Source organism: Mytilus galloprovincialis, chromosome 8 (assembly GCF_965363235.1).
Source record: "Mytilus galloprovincialis chromosome 8, xbMytGall1.hap1.1, whole genome shotgun sequence".
NCBI classification, from domain to species: Eukaryota; Metazoa; Mollusca; class Bivalvia; order Mytilida; family Mytilidae; genus Mytilus; species Mytilus galloprovincialis.
The window spans coordinates 46,532,297-46,554,830 of record NC_134845.1 but is presented as its reverse complement, the minus strand read 5'-3'; the positions used below and the strand labels follow the sequence as shown (position 1 = coordinate 46,554,830).

At 34.3% G+C, this 22,534-nt stretch overlaps 2 protein-coding genes across 3 annotated transcripts; one reads left to right on the top strand and one right to left on the bottom strand.

Annotated features, from left to right (window-relative positions):
* The first annotated feature begins 45 nt into the window (after positions 1 to 45).
* LOC143042065 (LITAF domain-containing protein-like) lies at positions 46 to 11,969 on the top strand. Its single transcript, XM_076214307.1, has 3 exons — positions 46 to 203; positions 2,253 to 2,424; positions 11,499 to 11,969. Exons 1-3 carry the CDS (start codon positions 158 to 160, stop codon positions 11,605 to 11,607), a joined length of 327 nt encoding a protein of 108 aa, XP_076070422.1. The 5' UTR covers positions 46 to 157; the 3' UTR covers positions 11,608 to 11,969.
* LOC143042064 (uncharacterized) lies at positions 11,951 to 22,228 on the bottom strand. Of its 2 annotated transcripts, XM_076214305.1 has the most exons (11): positions 22,073 to 22,228; positions 21,625 to 21,830; positions 20,767 to 20,922; positions 19,904 to 20,017; positions 18,842 to 18,909; positions 17,527 to 17,643; positions 15,738 to 15,827; positions 14,048 to 14,149; positions 13,659 to 13,769; positions 12,561 to 12,661; positions 11,951 to 12,077 (listed from the first exon to the last, which is right to left on the bottom strand). In XM_076214305.1, the coding sequence occupies exons 2-10, from the start codon at positions 21,820 to 21,822 to the stop codon at positions 12,574 to 12,576; spliced, it is 1,044 nt and encodes a 347-aa protein (XP_076070420.1). In that variant the 5' UTR covers positions 21,823 to 21,830; positions 22,073 to 22,228; the 3' UTR covers positions 11,951 to 12,077; positions 12,561 to 12,573. The 2 variants fall into 2 exon arrangements, with proteins under 2 accessions (XP_076070420.1, XP_076070421.1); XM_076214306.1 differs by lacking the exon at positions 19,904 to 20,017.
* Between the last annotated feature and the right edge of the window lie 306 nt (positions 22,229 to 22,534).

Genomic DNA, 22,534 nt, shown 5'->3' with positions numbered 1-22,534 from the left:
GAAATGACACCACGTATTTCTTATCGTATCTCAAGTTTATTTGATTTTGTATTTCAAAATCGATCACCATTTATCTATTGACCTTTTTAAATTGAGATTTATAGGCACGTTTTGGTAAAACTTTTGATTCAGAAAGTTTACTCGTTGGTCAATAATTATGGAAAAGCAAGGAAATCTCCCTCCTCCGCCGCAGTATAGTCATGGTAAGAACTAATATACTTTTTAAAAAAAATTCGTTTTATTTAGAAGATTGGTGATTCTGCAACACTCTTGATCATTAATTACTCGGATGTTTCTGCCGGACATGATCCGTGTTACACATGTATCTAATTTGTTACAGTTAAAATAAAGCCTCTGTTTGAGTTAATCGTCACTTATGAGTTTTATGTTGACGACACGCGCGTCTATGGTTCAAAATTATAAGATGGTTTTTAACTGACAGAAAGGAGACTCATATATGTGTTGGTATAGTTAGCTCAACGAAAACAGTAATACAATTTCAAGGGAAATTACTGATTTATTTGACAGTTTTTGTTCAAATACTTTACATGTGTTATCTTCAAACTGTTTTCATCACTGTCACTGTGCCCGATTTTGAAATAGGAATGTTAAAGGTCTTGTAAAACTAGTTTAATCCAATCTGGTGTGTAGGTGCCTTCGCAACTCAGAAAACTCGTCATTGGTAGATGTGATAGTTATTAATCAAATCTGTTAGTATATAAAAAAAGAAGTGGCATGGTTGCCAATAATACAACTCTGCACATTAGACCACATGACACAATCATTAACAACTATAGGTCAATGTACAGCCTTCAACAATGAGCAAAAACCATACCGTATGGTCTTTTTTATGGGGAATGTTTTTATATTATTTCTTTTTGTTAAATGATATCATCTTCCATATTTTAATCACATTCTTTCTACACTTAATAAAAACAGGTTACAGCTAGGCATATTGTATAAACTTTTGTATATTTTTGAAGACCACGCATATTTTAACCTTTTAAAGTATGTGGGTTTTCTGTTGTTTGCTTATATATTGACATGAGTTCGTTTATGAAAATTTAACATTTTCTTTAATCCACAACTTATGAGTTCACGAGTCAAACATTGATTCGGGTAACCAAGATAAGAAAAGTGATGACATACATTTGTATTTCCAGCGATAATAAGTAATGTTTTTTTGTATTATGACTACAAGCTGGTAAACATCAATAAGATTGTAACCTAGGACGATCACACTACATACTTATATCATTTGTAAAAGTGATATATATTGTACGATATCATTTAAGATATGAAATTTGAAATAAAGTCATTGTTGTCTCGCCTGCGACGTACAATGTTTGCGAGACATAGGATTAGTATATAACTATTCGTCTGCTGCTATGTAAATTATTTGTTTTTAATGAATGTCTGTAATATTTTTCTGTCTATGAAGAAATAACCTTAAAAATGTGGCGCACACTGAATAACCCGCGAGCAAACAGAAAAAATATAACAGTCATTCCTAAATGTTTAATTCAAAATTCCACTTCAAGCTGGATTAAATCATGAAAAAACGTTCATGACGTCACGGTCACATGACACAATTATTTATATGAGCTGATAGATAAAACACTGGCTGCCAATCAGAATACGGGTTTCATTCAAATTCGAATTATAAAGCTTTATACATTTTTTTTGTATTTCGGAAGGTAGAAGACCTGTATGAGGTAACCTTATGTTTTCAAGTTTCCGTCTGTGACATGTCCATTGTTTTTTACCTTATTGTCATGGTTCATTGACTTCTTGAAAAAAATCCTTTTTTATGTGAATTCCTCACTTGTAATGAGTATATATAGGACAATTATTGGTGGATTCCTTGCAACATCTACATTTGTTCATGCCCGTCAGACATATTTCAACTGAACTGCATGTATAAGCAATAGGTCAACTTTACTTGGTTATTGAATGGTTGGAAGGTGAACATGTTTGTCTAGCAGTTCTCAACCGACCTTGAATTCATTTGGCATTGTTAATTGGTTAATGTAAAAATTTTGTGGTTCGTTTGGTTTTTTTTAGTACTGCAAGCAATTATAGGTCAACTACATTAGGTGCATGAATGATTGTGTGGTGTTCATTACTACCTGGCAGATATCATCTGACCTTTGCCTCAATTGGTTCTTTGTTTTGCAACATATCTCTCGTCTAAGGACATATAACAGTTGTTCCGATGTTTAAAATAAATTATTATGCATATCATACTGCAGGCGGACAACAATCGACAGTGGTTATCACATCGCCAGCAATGTTGGGACCACAGTTTCGGGAAGTACCAGTCCGAACACAATGTCCAGCCTGTCAAGCTGATATAATGACCTCTACACGATATGAAACTGGTACACTGACCTGGATAAGCATTGGTGCTTTGTGTTTATTTGGGTAAGAATAAACAATTGTATAACGGCAGTTTCTTCTTTTTTTCCCCTATTTATGGTCATAGTTGATTTCGCCGATTACGTATAAAAACATTATGGGTATAAGCCTTACAAGAACTTTATTACAGTATAAAAAAAAAGAGTTGCAAGGGATAATTACATCCTGGCGTCATAATCGCGAAAAAGAGGAGGGAATGAGTGTTACGGCTATTGTAAAAAAAAACAATGCATGGCCATCTGTAACGGATTTTTCAAAACGATTATGAATGCAGCACTGACTACTTTCTAATGCTACCGACAAAGATAACCTCTAATGTAAGATTTCTAACACATGTTTGCCACATATGGAGCAGGATCTGCTTACCCTCCCGGAGAATCCAGGGTCACCCCTTGTCTTGAGTGGGGTTTGTCTTAATCAGTCTTTATTTTTTTTTTTTATGTTTTGTGTTGCGCTATGTGTTTGTTTGCCTTTTTTTCCCGCCAAGCCGTTGTCAGTCAATTTTGAATGGTGAGTTTGGATGTCCTTTTGGTATCTTAATTTCTTCTCTCTTTTTCTTATTTAGGAATAATTCCTCAAATATTGCGTAATAAGACAGTAAGCCAATTCAAGCATTGATAGTACATGTACATTAATTAACTTAAAATTATATTTTGAATGCATGAGATCTTCTTGAAAACCGAAAAGTTAAATTTGAAAATATATCGCTCAGATATGTCATTGCTAGAAAATGTTTTGACTGGAATAATTAAAAATTTACCAAGCATTTTGCATAGCCAATTCTGTTTTTATTCTAATCAAAATACCAACAAACTTCAGAAGTTTATTATAGAAATTGGTCCAAATGATGGGCGTCAAGTTGGTTACCTATTCCCTATTCCCTATTCGTTACCTATTTCCTATTCCCTATTCGTTGCCTATTCGTTACCTATTCCCTATTCCCTATTCGTTACCTATTCGTTACCTATTCCCTATTCCCTATTCGTTGCCTATTCGTTACCTATTCCCTATTCCCTATTCGTTACCTATTCGTTACCTATTCCCTATTCCCTATTCGTTACCTATTCGTTACCTATTCCCTATTCCCTATTCGTTACCTATTCGTTACTTATTTGATTTTTAATATCCTTCCCCCTTTTTAATTATGGCATGGAATAGTTTAATATGGCTGCCGTTACCATGGAAACGGCACAATTGTGAAAAAAATGAGTTTTTGGTTTTTGGTGAACTGTTTGGATATGCTTCAACTTAGAATCATCATATTTTAAAACAATGTAGGTGCCCACTATATACAGGTGTTGGATGATTTTGGCGATCATTGGAACTACTATGTTGCCATGGAAACTACACCAAAATTTTCAAAATTCTAAAAATGCTCAAAACTTCATGAAACTTCACAGTAATGATGAGCAACATTGGAGTTGGAATTTCCAAAATAGGTCTTGTTACCATGGAAACAATGCAAAAAGGTCAAAAATTTCAAAAATAAGAATTTTCCGCAAACTGGATGAAACTTTACAGGAATGGTAACTGGCATAGGCAGAGTTGGATTTTGAAGTTAGAATTTTCAAAATGGCCGCCGTAACCATGGAAACAGCAAAAATATCAAAAATTCAAAATGTTCAAACTTAATGAAACTTTGCAAAAATGTTACCAGACATCTGTAGATGCTCTCTTTGACTTTGGAATTGTCAAAATGGCTGCCGCTCACCTGGTAATAGGGGGAAGGGGTGCCTTCCGTTATTGCTAGCAATTACAAATCTAGTTGTTAATAGTCTTACATATGGTAATAGTTCTGAATTGGTTGAGGTAAAATGATCTTTTTATGACCTATTTATATGTGTTTGTGCTCAACCGATCCTTTTACTTCATGTTCGATACGCATTTGTTCCTTACTTGTTTTTTATACGTTCCAGCGATCGGTTAATACCCTGTTACCTATTCGTTACCTATTCGTTACCTATTCACTTATATTCACTTATAGTACGTTTGTTGTACGTTGCACCTTTTAGAAAAGGATTTTCAATTAAATTCATATCTCTGGTGGTAACAATGTGTTCTTAGAGATGAAATGACCCCATTAGAGCGCATGTACCCGTTCCAGCGCTCGGTAAATAACCTGTTACCTATTCGTTACCTATTCGCTTTTAATGCGCGGGGTATACGGTGCACCTTGAAATAAATCGTTTTTTAATTGTGTTCAGGTCTCTGGTGGTAAGAATGTGTTCTTAGAGATGAAATGACCCTATCAGCGCGCATGTACCCGTTCCAGCGCTCGGTTAATACCCTGTTACCTATTCGTTACCTATTCGCTTATAATACATTTTTTTATACGTTGCACCTGTTAGAAAAGGATTTTCAATTATGTCCAGGTCTCAGACGGTAACAATGTGTTCTTAGAGATGAAATGACCCCATTAGAGCGCATGTACCCGTTCCAGCGCTCGGTAAATAACCTGTTACCTATTCGTTACCTATTCGCTTTTAATGCGCGGGGTATACGGTGCACCTTGAAATAAATCGTTTTTTAATTGTGTTCAGGTCTCTGGTGGTAAGAATGTGTTCTTAGAGATGAAATGACCCTATTAGCGCGCATGTACCCGTTCCAGGGCTCGGTTAATACCCTGTTACCTATTCGTTACCTATTCGTTACCTATTCGCTTATAATACATTTTTTTATACGTTGCACCTGTTAGAAAAGGATTTTCAATTATGTCCAGGTCTCAGACGGTAACAATGTGTTCTTAGAGATGGAATGACCCCATTAGAGCGCATGTACCCATTCCAGCGCTCGGTAAATAACCTGTTACCTATTCGTTACCTATTCGCTTTTAATGCGCGGGGTATACGCTGCACCTTGAAATAAATCGTTTTTTAATTGTGTTCAGGTCTCTGGTGGTAAGAATGTGTTCTTAGAGATGAAATGACCCTATTAGCGCGCATGTACCCGTTCCAGCGCTCGGTTAATACCCTGTTACCTATTCGTTACCTATTCGTTACCTATTCGCTTATCATACATTTTTCTATACGTTGCACCTGTTAGAAAAGGATTTTCAATTATGTCCAGGTCTCAGACGGTAACAATATGTTCTTAAAGATGAAATGACCCCATTAGAGCGCATGTACCCGTTCCAGCGCTCGGTAAATAACCTGTTACCTATTCGTTACTTATTCGCTTTTAATGCGCGGGGTATACGGTGCACCTTGAAATAAATCGTTTTTTAATTGTGTTCAGGTCTCTGGTGGTAGGAATGTGTTCTTAGAGATGAAATTACCCTATTAGCGCGCATGTACCCGTTCCAGCGCTCGGTTAATACCCTGTTACCTATTCGTTACCTATTCGTTACCTATTCGCTTATAATACATTTTTTTATACGTTTCACCTGTTAGAAAAGGATTTTCAATTATGTCCATGTCTCAGGTGGTAACAATGTGTTCTTAGAGATGAAATTACCCTATTAGCGCTCATGTACCCGTTCCAGTGCTCGGTAAATAATCTTGTTACCTATTCGTTACCTATTCGCTTTTAATGCGCGGGGTATACGCTGCAACTTGAAATAAATCGTGTTTTAATTGTGTTCATGTCTGGTGGTAACAATGTGTTCTTAGAGATGAATGACCCCATTAGAGCGCATGTACCCGTTCCAGCGCTCGGTAAATAACCTGTTACCTATTCGTTACTTATTCGCTTTTAATGCGCGGGGTATACGGTGCATCTTGAAATAAATCGTTTTTTAATTGTGTTCAGGTCTCTGGTGGTAAGAATGTGTTCTTAGAGATGAAATTACCCTATTAGCGCGCATGTACCCGTTCCAGCGCTCGGTTAATACCCTGTTACCTATTCGTTACCTATTCGTTACCTATTCGCTTATAATACATTTTTTTATACATTGCACCTGTTAGAAAAGGATTTTCAATTATGTCCATGTCTCAGGTGGTAACAATGTGTTCTTAGAGATGAAATTACCCTATTAGCGCTCATGTACCCGTTCCAGTGCTCGGTAAATAATCTTGTTACCTATTCGTTACCTATTCGCTTTTAATGCGCGGGGTATACGCTGCAACTTGAAATAAATCGTGTTTTAATTGTGTTCATGTCTGGTGGTAACAATGTGTTCTTAGAGATGAATGACCCCATTAGAGCGCATGTACCCGTTCCAGCGCTCGGTAAATAACCTGTTACCTATTCGTTACTTATTCGCTTTTAATGCGCGGGGTATACGGTGCATCTTGAAATAAATCGTTTTTTAATTGTGTTCAGGTCTCTGGTGGTAAGAATGTGTTCTTAGAGATGAAATTACCCTATTAGCGCGCATGTACCCGTTCCAGCGCTCGGTTAATACCCTGTTACCTATTCGTTACCTATTCGTTACCTATTCGCTTATAATACATTTTTTTATACATTGCACCTGTTAGAAAAGGATTTTCAATTATGTCCAGGTCTCAGACGGTAACAATGTGTTCTTAGAGATGAAATGACCCCATTAGAGCGCATGTACCCGTTCCAGCGCTCGGTAAATAACCTGTTACCTATTCGTTACCTATTCGCTTTTAATGCGGGGGGTATACGCTGCACCTTGAAATAAATCGTTTTTTAATTGTGTTCAGGTCTCTGGTGGTAAGAATGTGTTCTTAGAGATGAAATTACCCTATTAGCGCGCATGTACCCGTTCCAGCGCTCGGTTAATACCCTGTTACCTATTCGTTACCTATTCGTTACCTATTCGCTTATAATACATTTTTTTATACGTTGCACCTGTTAGAAAAGGATTTTCAATTATGTCCAGGTCTCAGACGGTAACAATGTGTTCTTAGAGATGAAATGACCCCATTAGAGCGCATGTACCCGTTCCAGCGCTCGGTAAATAACCTGTTACCTATTCGTTACCTATTCGCTTTTAATGCGCGGGGTATACGGTGCACCTTGAAATAAATCGTTTTTTAATTGTGTTCAGGTCTCTGGTGGTAAGAATGTGTTCTTAGAGATGAAATTACCCTATTAGCGCGCATGTACCCGTTCCAGGGCTCGGTTAATACCCTGTTACCTATTCGTTACCTATTCGTTACCTATTCGCTTATAATACATTTTTTTATACGTTGCACCTGTTAGAAAAAGATTTTCAATAATGTCCAGGTCTCAGACGGTAACAATGTGTTCTTAGAGATGGAATGACCCCATTAGAGCGCATGTACCCGTTCCAGCGCTCGGTAAATAACCTGTTACCTATTCGTTACCTATTCGCTTTTAATGCGCGGGGTATACGCTGCACCTTGAAATAAATCGTTTTTTAATTGTGTTCAGGTCTCTGGTGGTAAGAATGTGTTCTTAGAGATGAAATGACCCTATTAGCGCGCATGTACCCGTTCCAGCGCTCGGTTAATACCCTGTTACCTATTCGTTACCTATTCGTTACCTATTCGCTTATAATACATTTTTTATACGTTGCACCTGTTAGAAAAGGATTTTCAATTATGTCCAGGTTTCAGACGGTAACAATATGTTCTTAAAGATGAAATGACCCCATTAGAGCGCATGTACCCGTTCCAGCGCTCGGTAAATAACCTGTTACCTATTCGTTACCTATTCGCTTTTAATGCGCGGGGTATACGGTGCACCTTGAAATAAATCGTTTTTTAATTGTGTTCAGGTCTCTGGTGGTAAGAATGTGTTCTTAGAGATGAAATGACCCTATTAGCGCGCATGTACCCGTTCCAGCGCTCGGTTAATCCCCTGTTACCTATTCGTTACCTATTCGTTACCTATTCGCTTATAATACATTTTTTTATACGTTGCACCTGTTAGAAAAGGATTTTCAATTATGTCCAGGTCTCAGACGGTAACAATATGTTCTTAAAGATGAAATGACCCCATTAGAGCGCATGTACCCGTTCCAGCGCTCGGTAAATAACCTGTTACCTATTCGTTACCTATTCGCTTTTAATGCGCGGGGTATACGCTGCAACTTGAAATAAATCGTGTTTTAATTATGTTCATGTCTGGTGGTAACAATGTGTTCTTAGAGATGAATGACCCCATTAGAGCGCATGTACCCGTTCCAGCGCTCGGTAAATAACCTGTTACCTATTCGTTACTTATTCGCTTTTAATGCACGGGGTATACGGTGCACCTTGAAATAAATCGTTTTTTAATTGTGTTCAGGTCTCTGGTGGTAAGAATGTGTTCTTAGAGATGAAATTACCCTATTAGCGCGCATGTACCCGTTCCAGCGCTCGGTTAATACCCTGTTACCTATTCGTTACCTATTCGCTTATAATACATTTTTTTATACGTTGCACCTGTTAGAAAAAGATTTTCAATTATGTCCAGGTCTCAGACGGTAACAATGTGTTCTTAGAGATGGAATGACCCCATTAGAGCGCATGTACCCGTTCCAGCGCTCGGTAAATAACCTGTTACCTATTCGTTACCTATTCGCTTTTAATGCGCGGGGTATACGCTGCACCTTGAAATAAATCGTTTTTTAATTGTGTTCAGGTCTCTGGTGGTAAGAATGTGTTTAAAAGCATTAAAAGCGAATAAGTAACGAATAGGTAACAGGTTATTTACCGAGCGCTGGAACGGGTACATGCACTCTAATGGGGTCATTCATCTCTAAGAACACATTGTTACCACCAGACATGAACACAATTAAAACACGATTTATTTCAAGTACATGCGCTCTAATGGGGTCATTTCATCTTTAAGAACATATTGTTACCGTCTGAGACCTGGACATAATTGAAAATCCTTTTCTAACAGGTGCAACGTATAAAAAATGTATTATAAGCGAATAGGTAACGAATAGGTAACGAATAGGTAACAGGGTATTAACCGAGCCCTGGAACGGGTACATGCGCGCTAATAGGGTAATTTCATCTCTAAGAACACATTCTTACCACCAGAGACCTGAACACAATTAAAAAACGATTTATTTCAAGGTGCAGCGTATACCCCGCGCATTAAAAGCGAATAGGTAACGAATAGGTAACAGGTTATTTACCGAGCGCTGGAACGGGTACATGCGCTGTAATGGGGTCATTCCATCTCTAAGAACACATTGTTACCGTCTGAGACCTGGACATAATTGAAAATCCTTTTCTAACAGGTGCAACGTATAAAAAAATGTATTATAAGCGAATAGGTAACGAATAGGTAACGAATAGGTAACAGGGTATTAACCGAGCCCTGGAACGGGTACATGCGCGCTAATAGGGTAATTTCATCTCTAAGAACACATTCTTACCACCAGAGACCTGAACACAATTAAAAAACGATTTATTTCAAGGTGCACCGTATACCCCGCGCATTAAAAGCGAATAGGTAACGAATAGGTAACAGGTTATTTACCGAGCGCTGGAACGGGTACATGCGCTCTAATGGGGTCATTTCATCTCTAAGAACACATTGTTACCGTCTGAGACCTGGACATAATTGAAAATCCTTTTCTAACAGGTGCAACGTATAAAAAAATGTATTATAAGCGAATAGGTAACGAATAGGTAACAGGGTATTAACCGAGCGCTGGAACGGGTACATGCGCGCTGATAGGGTCATTTCATCTCTAAGAACACATTCTTACCACCAGAGATCTGAACACAATTAAAAAACGATTGATTTCAAGGTGCACCGTATACCCCGCGCATTAAAAGCGAATAGGTAACGAATAGGTAACAGGTTATTTACCGAGCGCTGGAACGGGTACATGCGCTCTAATGGGGTCATCATTTCATCTCTAAGAACACATTGTTACCACCAGAGATATGAATTTAATTGAAAATCCTTTTCTAAAAGGTGCAACGTACAACAAACGTACTATAAGTGAATATAAGTGAATAGGTAACGAATAGGTAACGAATAGGTAACAGGGTATTAACCGATCGCTGGAACGTATAAAAAACAAGTAAGGAACAAATGCGTATCGAACATGAAGTAAAAGGATCGGTTGAGCACAAACACATATAAATAGGTCATAAAAAGATCATTTTACCTCAACCAATTCAGAACTATTACCATATGTAAGACTATTAACAACTAGATTTGTAATTGCTAGCAATAACGGAAGGCACCCCTTCCCCCTATTACCAGGTGAGCGGCAGCCATTTTGACAATTCCAAAGTCAAAGAGAGCATCTACAGATGTCTAGTAACATTTTTCAAAGTTTCATTAAGTTTGAACATTTTGAATTTTTGATATTTTTGCTGTTTCCATGGTTACGGCGGCCATTTTGAAAATTCTAACTTCAAAATCCAACTCTGCCTATGCCAGTTACCATTCCTGTAAAGTTTCATCCAGTTTGCGGAAAATTCTTATTTTTGAAATTTTTGACCTTTTTACATTGTTTCCATGGTAACAAGACCTATTTTGGAAATTCCAACTCTAATGTTGCTCATCATTACTGTGAAGTTTCATGAAGTTTTGAGCATTTTTAGAATTTTGAAAATTTTGGTGTAGTTTCCATGGCAACATAGTAGTTCCAATGATCGCCAAAATCATCCAACACCTGTATATAGTGGGCACCTACATTGTTTTAAAATATGATGATTCTAAGTTGAAGCATATCCAAACAGTTCACCAAAAACCAAAAACTCATTTTTTTCACAATTGTGCCGTTTCCATGGTAACGGCAGCCATATTAAACTATTCCATGCCATAATTAAAAAGGGGGAAGGATATTAAAAATCAAATAAGTAACGAATAGGTAACGAATAGGGAATAGGGAATAGGTAACGAATAGGTAACGAATAGGGAATAGGGAATAGGTAACGAATAGGGAATAGGGAATAGGTAACGAATAGGCAACGAATAGGGAATAGGGAATAGGTAACGAATAGGGAATAGGGAATAGGTAACGAATAGGCAACGAATAGGGAATAGGGAATAGGTAACGAATAGGGAATAGGGAATAGGTAACCAACTTGACGCCCATGTCCAAATGACGAAAAGAAAATTTATAAGTTTTGTGCTCATTGTTGCTATTCTTCTTATGGGTATGAGATGCGCAGCAATGACGTGCATGTATATACATGTGATATCTAAACCACAATATTCTATGATTTTGACCAATATAAACTATTTTTCAGATGTTGGCTTGGGTGTTGTCTAATTCCCCTCTGTGTTAATCCGTGTAAAGACGTTGTACACTCCTGTCCTAACTGTAAGCAGATGGTTGGAAAGTACAACAGGATGTGACGATCGTTGTTCAATGACACGTGACATCATACTTCAGAAATACATGTTTACTTATTAGTTGTCGTGGTCTTGTTTAATGTCAATGAATCATAAAAATAGAAATCTTTAAAAGAATCATTGCTGTGATATAAATTTTAATCAATATCTGTGATACAAACATTTTAATTATTTGTATTCTTTTCTTACTGTATATTTTGACGTCCTTTGTTATATATTTTGTAGATACAATGTATGTTAAATGTACTTCTATTGCAAAAACATGTGTATTATTTGCAAAGACTAACCTTCCACTCTGTCTTCAAAATGAAACTTTTATAACGTATCAATATATATACATCATACAAAATATATTGTTAGAAGTACTTTATTTCTTGATATTTTTCTCTCTTTAGTGTTTCTACAATGTATTAGTCATACAACTTCTATGATCACGAGCACGCACTATATTTAGTCCTTTTTTATTACTGTAACTGAAAAATAATAAGTCGAGTAAGGCAATATGCATTGACAAATATACAATATGTCAAAATCTATGAAGAACTTTAAAAGAGAGAAAATCAAATAAGGGAAAATCAAAAAAACAAAACCCATGCATAAGTCGAATCATAAAATCAGACAAAACTATACTATAACTGTGTCCAAAATTCAGCGCACTATTGGTGGAGCAAAGGATATTGGATGTCTGTAAATATATAACTGTTGTGTGACGTTTTTTTACCAATTACAAATATAGAAATGGGTCTTTTTTTTCATTTTCAGCAATGCTTTACGGTGTCTTTTTGTTACTATAAGAAGGTCCTCAAACTGGTGATGAAGACATTTTGTGTCTTAGATTTCAAAACTCGTTCATTCTTACAACATTGGATTTGTTTATCTTACTATAGTATTGGTCATTGTTTGCACCTTTTTGTGTCTTTAAGTATTTCAGGTATGAATACCATACGTAAACCTACCTTTCATAGTAACCTAATAGTACCTTTTCCCGTAACGAGGCTTAGATCTTTTCCCTGTGTATCCGTATTCTGGGCTGGCATTTTGCGGTTCACTTTTGTACCTAACACATGAGAAAATATATTTTTCTTTTGAATCATAAACAGCGGAAAGGTCGACGTTCTATTTCGTATATTTATACCTTTGAACAAGAGAATGCAGAGTAAATAATACATGCACCATATACATGTAATACAGTCTGTATAACCCAACTTCCGGGTACATTTTTAAAGAATCAAACAGCAACGAACGAAAATAACTTTATCGTTCTGGAGAATCTGTTATCACACAGAAGGCATAAAACTTTGCTCAGTGCTCGGAGCACAAAAATCATGCTCGAAACCTGAAATCCAGCAATTTGATTGGTTGATTTTCGAGTCCGAGTACAAAAATCATGCTCGAAAGTTTTATGACAGTGAGGCCTGGTTTATTAGTGGGGTTTGTTTGCTCAGTCTTATATATTTTTCCTTTTTGCCATGGTATTGTCAGTTCGTTTTCTACTTATGAGTTTGAATATCTATTTCGTATCAACGATCACACCTCTCTTATAAGAGTATAAGATGGTATTTGATAACTAGCAGGTTTAGTCTATCGAACTAGCTTAATTTAAATACATTTAATTATTATAAAACTGTATATTCTTTTCAACAATATGCGACTTTTTTAATATGCAACATTCTGCATTAAAACTAAAGACAAGAAAGTTATTTGAAATGAAAATAAGTGTTAGTGGAAGGTTGTCCAACATCGACACATCGTCTTTTTGTGGTTTGTTCATTTGGAATATATATAACATACTTTTTTTTATTGGTTTAAATAAATTTTTCAGTGCCTCTATCGATGATAAATAACTTGTCCTTTTGTGCTAGATTTGTTCTACTGCTAAGCGATTATATATATATATATATATATATATATATATATATATATATATATATATATATATATATATATATATATATATATATATATATCTTTTGTTATTGTAGCATTTTGTTTGGTCCTTGTCTTACTGCATTCCCAACTTCCTATTTTGTAAACTTTCAAAAACATAAATTTACCAGTTTAATTTATCAGACATTTCTTTAACTTGCAATCGTGCATTATTCCTCTCTGCTCGGTATCTGGCTGCATCATTCTCTATCTGATCCATATACTGACTGTCAGTTCCTCTAAACAAATTCATAACAAATGTGGTTAAATTTATTGAGACAATAGAATTTAAACAGATCAATAGATTTGTGAAAAGGTATCTTAGACTTTCTGATGGTACTAGTTTTATAAGAAACAAATAAGAAAAAAAACTTTTATATATCGAAGAAAAGAACAATAATTCATTATATTTCTGCAATACTATTAACATGGTTTCATACATCATGAAAACTTAAGATATTATTTATCTAGAATTTCAAGTATTATGTTTATCGTATTCTTTTATTAGGAAACCTACTTGTTCATTGCGTGGCATATGTTTTCATACACGCCTTGTAGATGTTCGTACTGCTTACGTAGCTGATCATATTCTCCAATTTTGTTGTTAGGTCTGTAAATTCTACATTATTGAATACGAAAAAAACAAAAATTACAAGAAAAAAAAGGAAATCATTAGTTGTCGTGCAAAGCATTCCCCATAAGTAATTTAAAGTGACTGCGTATGTCCTTTTGGTATCTGTCGTCTCTATAAGGGTAACAAAAACATAAAGTATGTATCTGACATATCCAATAATCTTTCACCTCTTTCAGCTCAGCATTGTTAATTAAGCTGCTGAATATAAATGCATTGAGAAAAATGTAACGAAATATTTTAGGCCGTATTTGGCACAACCTTTTTCAACTTTTGATCCTCAGTGCTGTACAATTTTGTACTTTTTTTGACTTTCGAACTTTTGTATCTGGGCGTCACTGGTAAGTCTTGTGTGGACGAGGCGCGTTTTTGGCGTATTGAATTTTAAACCTGATGCCTTTTGTTATCTATTACTCATGTGTTTCTTTGCCTATAACGTTCTCCTGTTTATTTGTATTGTAGTCCTGTAATATTATTTTGTCATTTTAATGTTATATTTAACATTGCCATTAAAGTGCGAGGCTTGGCATGCCACAAAACCAGATTCAACCCACCATTTTTTCTTTAAAAATGTCCTGTACCAAGTCAGGAAAATGGCCATTGTTATATCATAGTTCGTTTCTGTGTGTGTAACATTTTTACGTTGTGTTTCCGTTGTGTCGTTTGTTTTCTCTTATATTTAAGTGTGAATTCACATTACTATAAGACGTGTCACGGTACTTTTCTATCCCCAATTCATGTATTTGGTTTTGATGTTATACATGTATTTGTTATTCCCATCGGATTTTGTCTAATGCTTAGTCCGTTTCTGTGTGTGTTACATTTTAATGTTGTGTCGTTGTTCTCCTCTTATATTTAATGCGTTTCCCTCAGTTTTGGTTTGTTACCCCGATTTTGTTTTTTTGTCCATAGATTTACGAGTTTTGAACAGCGGTATACTACTGTTGCCTTTATTTAGGTTAATTCGACAGTTTTTTTTTAAAATCAAAATAGTGGCAAAGAGGAAGTAATTGTCTGGCAGATCATAAAAGTGTTGTTTCTGGTGCATCGGCTTGACCAATGATGAAATTATTCTGTTCAGTAGTACTACATAGAAACGTGCTTCTTAAAAACATCAACCGAAAAAAAATAATATCGGCAAACAGAAAGAAGGGTTTAACAGAAACAAGAATGTGTCCTCAGTACACGAATGCCCCACTCGCACTTTCATTTTCTATGTTCAATGGACCGTGACATTGGGATAAAAACTCTAATTTGGCATTAAAATTAGAAAGATCATATCATAGGGAACATGTGTACTTAGTTTGAAGTTGATTGGACTTCAACTTCATCAAAACCTACCTTGACCAAAAACTTTAACCTGAAGCGGAGCATCAATTTCAAATCCTGACCATCACATATGATCTTAGTAATCTGTGTTCACTAGTATTATTGTAAATCGTGCTTTTTAAAAACTACAGCAACACGTAAATATGGTATGTTACTCGAAAAAATGTCTTACAATGCTATGCATTTTATTTGACTGACAAATTGTGCACATAAAGTACTATCAATAATATTATATCATAAAACATACTGCTTTCCACTTCTTTCGTTGTCCTTACAATATTTGAACCAGTAATCTCTGTTATCTTTATACCACTGAACTTCTTTTTCTAACCTCCCTCTATAAAATGACAATACAATTGTAATTAAGCAACTTACTCCTTCAGAACGTATGCGTTTTCTTTCGATTTCTATAGGGCACACAACATTGGTACATGTATTGACGTTCAATGTTTCATGATAAGAATCATAAACAATAGTGTATGCTGCTTATCATACGTAAACAAATATGGAGCACTGTAAGGCCTTCGTCAATGACAAATTACATACTGTATAAAAAAAAATAGACAAATTAAATTAGATCCGACACAATGTATTTACGATTTGAATAGAAGAAAAGAAAAAACACACAACGGACAAAAATAATATATATTTTAATCACTTATAGTTTTTCATTAGTTTATCAATAATAACCATCATCCATTAAGATGAGAACACATTAACAATTAATACAACAGGTACGTCTTGAAATAGGAATCGACTCGGATAAAGGGCGCTGAATATAGAATACCACTTGTAAAATGAGGGTATATTAAAAATGGCTCGAAATTTAGCCTTGAAATAGGCCATCTATATAGATTCTAACATTGATACCAGTGGATTATCGGATTTATCCAATCGAGATAGTTAAATTATCAATTTAAAAGTCCGAGCCTTGGCGAGAACTTTAAAATTTATAATTCAACTATCGAGATAGGATAAATCCTATAATCCACGAGTAACTATGTAAGAATCTGTTTCTCTAATGATTTTTCTTTTTAAACGAATATCCCCTTCGAGTGCCTTTCACATTCCACGAAGTTGTCAACTTCAATAACACCTGTTAGAATATTTTGATTCATCCAGTTAGCTAAAAAGGTTGTGTCCCTTAAAGTCATCCAATGATCTTTTGAGATCACTGGCAACCACACGTTGATTAATGTTTTTCATACAATGGGTTCGGAAAGGGCTAAAGTTCCATAGAATTAGAGAAACAAACGTACACATCTCTTTTCAATTTTTCTTTAACATACATAGAACGTTGAAATATCCCTATACAAAGAATGGGAATTAACGTTCCCAACTAGACGGGAAATGGCTGCTATTTCATACATCTCGCAAAACCAAACGGACTCTATATGTTGGCAAGAGGGTTTTTTATGCCCCACCTACGATAGTAGAGGGGCATTATGTTTTCTGGTCTGTGCGTCCGTTCGTCTGTCTGTCTGTCTGTTCGTCCGTCCGTCCACCCGTCCGTCCGCCCGTCCGTCCGTCCGTCCGTCTGTTCGTTCGTATGTTTGTCCCGCTTCAGGTTAAAGTTTTTGGTCAAGGTAGTTTTTGATGAAGCTGAAGTCCAATCAACTTGAAAGTTACTACACTTGTTGATTATGATATGATCTTTCTTATTTTAAGACCAAATTTGACTTTTGACCCCAATTTCAAGGTCCACTGAACATAGAAAATGAAAGTGGAAGTTTCAGGTTAAAGTTTTTGGTCAAGGTAGTTTTTGATGAAGCTGAAGTCCAATCAACTTGAAACTTAGTACACATGTTGCTTATGACATGATCTTTCTAATTTTAATGCCAAATTAGATTATTTACCCAGTTTCACGGTCCATTGAACATGGAAAATGATAGTGCGAGTGGGGCATCCGTGTACTTTGGACACATTCTTGTTTTCTACTAGTCGGAGGACTGAGACCAAGGTGACAATAGTTCTAAACCCCAATCGATTTTAAGATATAAAAAAAGGAAAAAAGAGTGATTAAACAATTTACTTACACATCTTCTGAAAGATGATTATTTTCTTTTTCCAATTCCATTATTTGTTCTTCTAAATCTTTTATAACTTTTTTCGTATTTCTATCAATTACTGGGGAGCCTTTCTTTTTTCCCTTACTGAAAAAACATAAGCGATATACATTTTGCTGCACTTGAAGCGCAATTAAAAAATTACCAGAGATTCTCTTCGATGGTGCTAGAAGCAAATATATAAAATATATTGCAAACGTCGAAAAGCTCATAGTATCTTAAAATAAGTAAAATAGTCAATTAACGTGTCACAAGCAACTATACATAAATATAAACACAAACAACTTCAATATATAGACACTACATACATGTAAAATCATAAGTGCAGATGAAAAAAAAAAATAATGTTACATCATGTCTTTGCTTCATAACATAGCTTAGTAGATGTTTTGTTGTAAAATCTATGGTGCATTGACACTGAATCAAACGAACAATTCAATTTTCACGAAAAGGGTTAAGCGCAAATAAAATCAAATATTTTTGAAATATGCAGAAGATCTAAAATAAATGTAGGATTTTAAGTTCAATAGTTTTATAAAGTCATACTGAAAAATCATTGTTGCATAAGATTTTTCAAAAAAGTTATAAATATCCTTTCATGAGTATTTTGGTAAAGTTTAAGACTAATATATTTCAGAAAACATTGGAACAAAATTGACATATAAGTACTGAAACATTTAGTTAAAGCTTTAACCCTGCTTTATATACATGTCTGTACCTTTTTATGTCAGTCGTCATGTAGGGATATGACTCGATAACACAATTAGATTATTGTTATTTTGGGCTTTATATTATTTAAAATTGGAACCTCTGTTTTCGATGAACCGAATGATTGTATCAGCAATGTGTTGTGTTATACATCAGCAAATAAACTTAGTTCAGTTTTAAATTAACAACTTTAATTCATACAAATATTTCAGTAAGCAGAAACCATTATTTATGTATGTATATTTGTGTTCTGTTCTTTATTTCGCTTTCTTGTCAGAGTCTGCATTGTTTTCGAATTTATTTTGTTTCTTTCTTCCGATTAGTGTTGATGCGGTATTGTTTCTTCTTGATAGTTTAATATTTTAAAGAGGTGAGACTCTAATAAATTATTTGTTTGTTTTGTTTGTTTTTAATCAATATATATAATAACCATGTTAATTAAATAAATACATGCAGTATTTTGTTCTTTGACTCAGCACACAAAGTATGTTTTCCCCTGTGCAAGATATAATTACGTTTACATTTTTCTTTGTCAAGCTTATTTTAAACTTAAATCTTTAAGTTTTTGCGAACTTACCTTAAGCTTGTCTTTCTATATACTTCATCTTCTTCATCAAAAGTTAACTGTTTTATGCACTGATCTTCCTGTAAAAATGTATCCAAATGAATTACATGCATATCTAACCTGGAATCATTAGTTCCAGGTTCAATATGAACATTAGATATGTTAATGTATATAAACTTAATATGATTGTCTATTTTTGTGTGTCAAAAAAACGTTTAAAAAAGGCATTACTTTAATTAACATTGTTAAGTTACAATCGAATTGCTTCAATTGTTCTATTGACGCCAAATGTCACTGCTGCTTTGGTCACATAGTAAAGCACGTGATAAATTCCAAATGAGGCCATACAGATTCCAGTCTGTACGCAAATGTTGGTAGCATCAACGTCATTTTGTCTCATGGGCAATTATCCTACATCTCTTTATATTTATACAAATGAGATCATGGATTGAAAATGCAAACCATGCTGAATACAGATATTTCATTCGACTAATGTATTAAAATACTTTTATAACTAACTATGCATGCTGAAATTGAAACTTAATAAACCTTTATATGATTTATACTTTATTGTATAATCGGATTTATGAGACGTGCTATTAAAGATGACTCTCTGCGATATAGCCTCGTGTTATCTGAGGCGGCGTAAAGCAAACATCAATCAATCATCATGGACTACGGTACAGTCTACATTGTTGTTGAGATTTTTAACTCAATAATTATAATAATAATCATAATACTTTATTCAGAAGCAATACAGCTTATAAAATATATTACATTTTTACTTTAAAGTATATATGATAGAAATTAACCCAAATATCAAACATTCTCTTATTATATATTAGTTACAATATATCTGAAAAGCTAGATATATATTTCGAGTAAAACTTGTGTATGACAAATATTCCTTCCCTGTGCGGCTCTTTTACTAAAATAAAAAAAAAAATGCAAACAAAAAGTCATGTTATCTCCAGTGACAATGCAAAAAGTCTATCGTGATAAATCAGGAAATGTTTTAAATATTCCAGCACCCTAGTGAAAGTTTCCCTTCTGTCCAAACATTTAGATTCTCACAAGAGAAGAGGATTCCGATTGTGTCCATGTTGCATTTAAACATTTCGGCACCGATTTGCGTATCGGACTTCTGCCTCTCGGCTTAGCTTTTTGAGGAATAGGTTTCCGTCTTTCCTGCAAATAATGTATAAATGGTTCGTAATTGAGTTTCATGTCATGATCATGGCCGACTTTAAAACAATCTTTTCAATATACATATAAATAAAATACATTAGAAGGAGTTTTTTGTTTCAGGGATGACATAGTTTTTATATGTTTGTCTTATTTCATCTCTACTTCTATCTTTGAAAATTAATTCATCTCACGATCAAACTCAAGAAACTGTGGTACAATGTAGTATGAAATTTATTTAAGATTGGGTTTTTTTTTTCTGAATATTGCTCTGATTTTAAAAAAAATCTATGAGAAACCGATTCTTCCTGCTTATACCCTTTTAATAATTTCATTAGTGTAAAAGGAAAATACAATTTATAAATATGACGCTTTCTAATCACTTTTAAGTTTTTAACCATCATGAACGTTGAAAACTTCAAAAAGTTGAAGTACTTTAATACGAAAAGAGATTTATATAAAAAGAAACCAAAATAGATCTACAAAGAATGGAAATGTAAATATTAGTGTTTTCTCTATTAAAAGATTTAATACATTATTTTAATAAAAGGTAAAAATTGTTTTTTTAATAGTCATGTTTCCTGCATGATTCGCTAATTCGGCTAGACTAAATACTCGCCTGATCTTTGACTATTTCATTACACACAAAATAAATCGAAAGTTATCTGCGGTCAAAATGTTTAATGTACTTCAAAAAAATTAAATTGAACAAAATCTATTAATTAAACTTTTTTTTACATGAATGTGCTTACTTGTGACACAGATCTTGCCCTGACTCTGGATGGTGATTTCGCCGGTGACCTAGAAACTCTTCCTGTAGTTAATTGACCACTACTGGCGAATCTACTGATCGGTCGTGGTATATCTATATCTTTCAGAAGCTCTACAATTTCGCTAGTTGATAGTTCCTGAATTATAAATCAAAAATAGTTTATCGTCCAGGGTGGCAGAAAAATCTGGAACCATGCATTTTGATACTACAATTTATCACATACATGACATAAGTTAAAATGCTAGGTTTTTGTACCAAAAACTAGATACAGGTTTTAGTTAAAGACTTTAGATAGAGGATTTTATCTCAAATATGTTAAGGTTTAATATAAAAAAAAAAGTTTAGATACAAGGTTTCAAGCCAAAAGTTTAGATGCAAGGTTCATGCCCAAAGTTTAGATGCAAGGATCATGCCAAAAGTTTAGATGCAAGGTTCATGCTAAAAGTTTAGATGCAGGGATCATGCCAAAAGTTTAGATGCAAGGTTCATGCCCAAAGTTTATATACTACGTTTTACCAAAAAAAAGTTTTATTCTGATGATGTATTACTGTTGCGTCAAAAATAAAATCCTAATGTTTGGTTGTGTGCAAGATGCATTGCTGATGAAGGTAGTTGTAGAAATTGTCCCTTGATTAAGGTAGTCTATCGCTGTTGTTTTCTGCTTGAAGCTGAATATTGCAAACAATCTAATTATTCATATAATTTTTTCTATTTTTTTTTATTATTTCTTTAATCAATTATAAAAGTATTAAATTTCAAATACGAAAATAAATTAAAGTTAATAATATCGTTTTACTTTTTTATATCATGGAAAATAATTAAAGATTAAAAAACTTACCGAGAATTTACACAGCTTATGAATCATTTCGAAACATTTTGAATTCATCTTGTCCTCCGGTCTCTCCTCCTTGACTAGTGCATTCTTCTTTGGTGCATCTAGATCTTGCATCAAAGACTCGACATCCGAATGCCAAGCCCACAGGTCTTTGCGTAACCGACTTAATTTAGGAAAGCATTTCTTTCGCTGCATAGACATGGTGTGACCTTTTGGAAATGAAAGACACCCACAATTTAATATATAAAACTTGTGAATTTCATTTTATTCATAAAAATGAAATTTAAAGGGTTTTATAAATTCATTTATAAATTTTACTCTACCTATTTAAACTTGATAATAACAAACGAGGTTTTGATACGTCTACATTCAGAAGAAGGGAAAGTGGTATTTCGATATTCATCTTTAATAATTATATAACATTTTGTTTCTTATGCATAAAAATGCTTACCTTTCACTAATCCGTATCTAACTTTTATTCTTTCTTCCTATTTATGGTTATCTGTCCATCTCGTTTGTTTTTGTGTAAAGTTGTGTATTGTCTTTTATTGACATATCTGTTTACCCTTTAGAACATGAAATTTAAAACGTAACAGAGTATAAGGTTCTAACTTTTTAGTTTCAGAATTAATTCTTTTTAATCAATTCAGTACACCAATTCAAGCGTGAATTAGTGTATTGTCTTATAATATAAGACACCACTAAGTTGAACAAAAATTAAATAAATATCGGTTTTTAAATGAATACCAACGTACAAATTGTCACAAAATAATTTAACTTTATTTAAAAGTGAGAATTTGTATGAAAAACAACAACAAAGAAAGAGTAAGAGAACACAAAGAATCAATTTCCGAGTGATTTGTCTGTGGTTTTTGTTGATATCATGTGTAAGCCAAAAAAATGTCCCATGAAA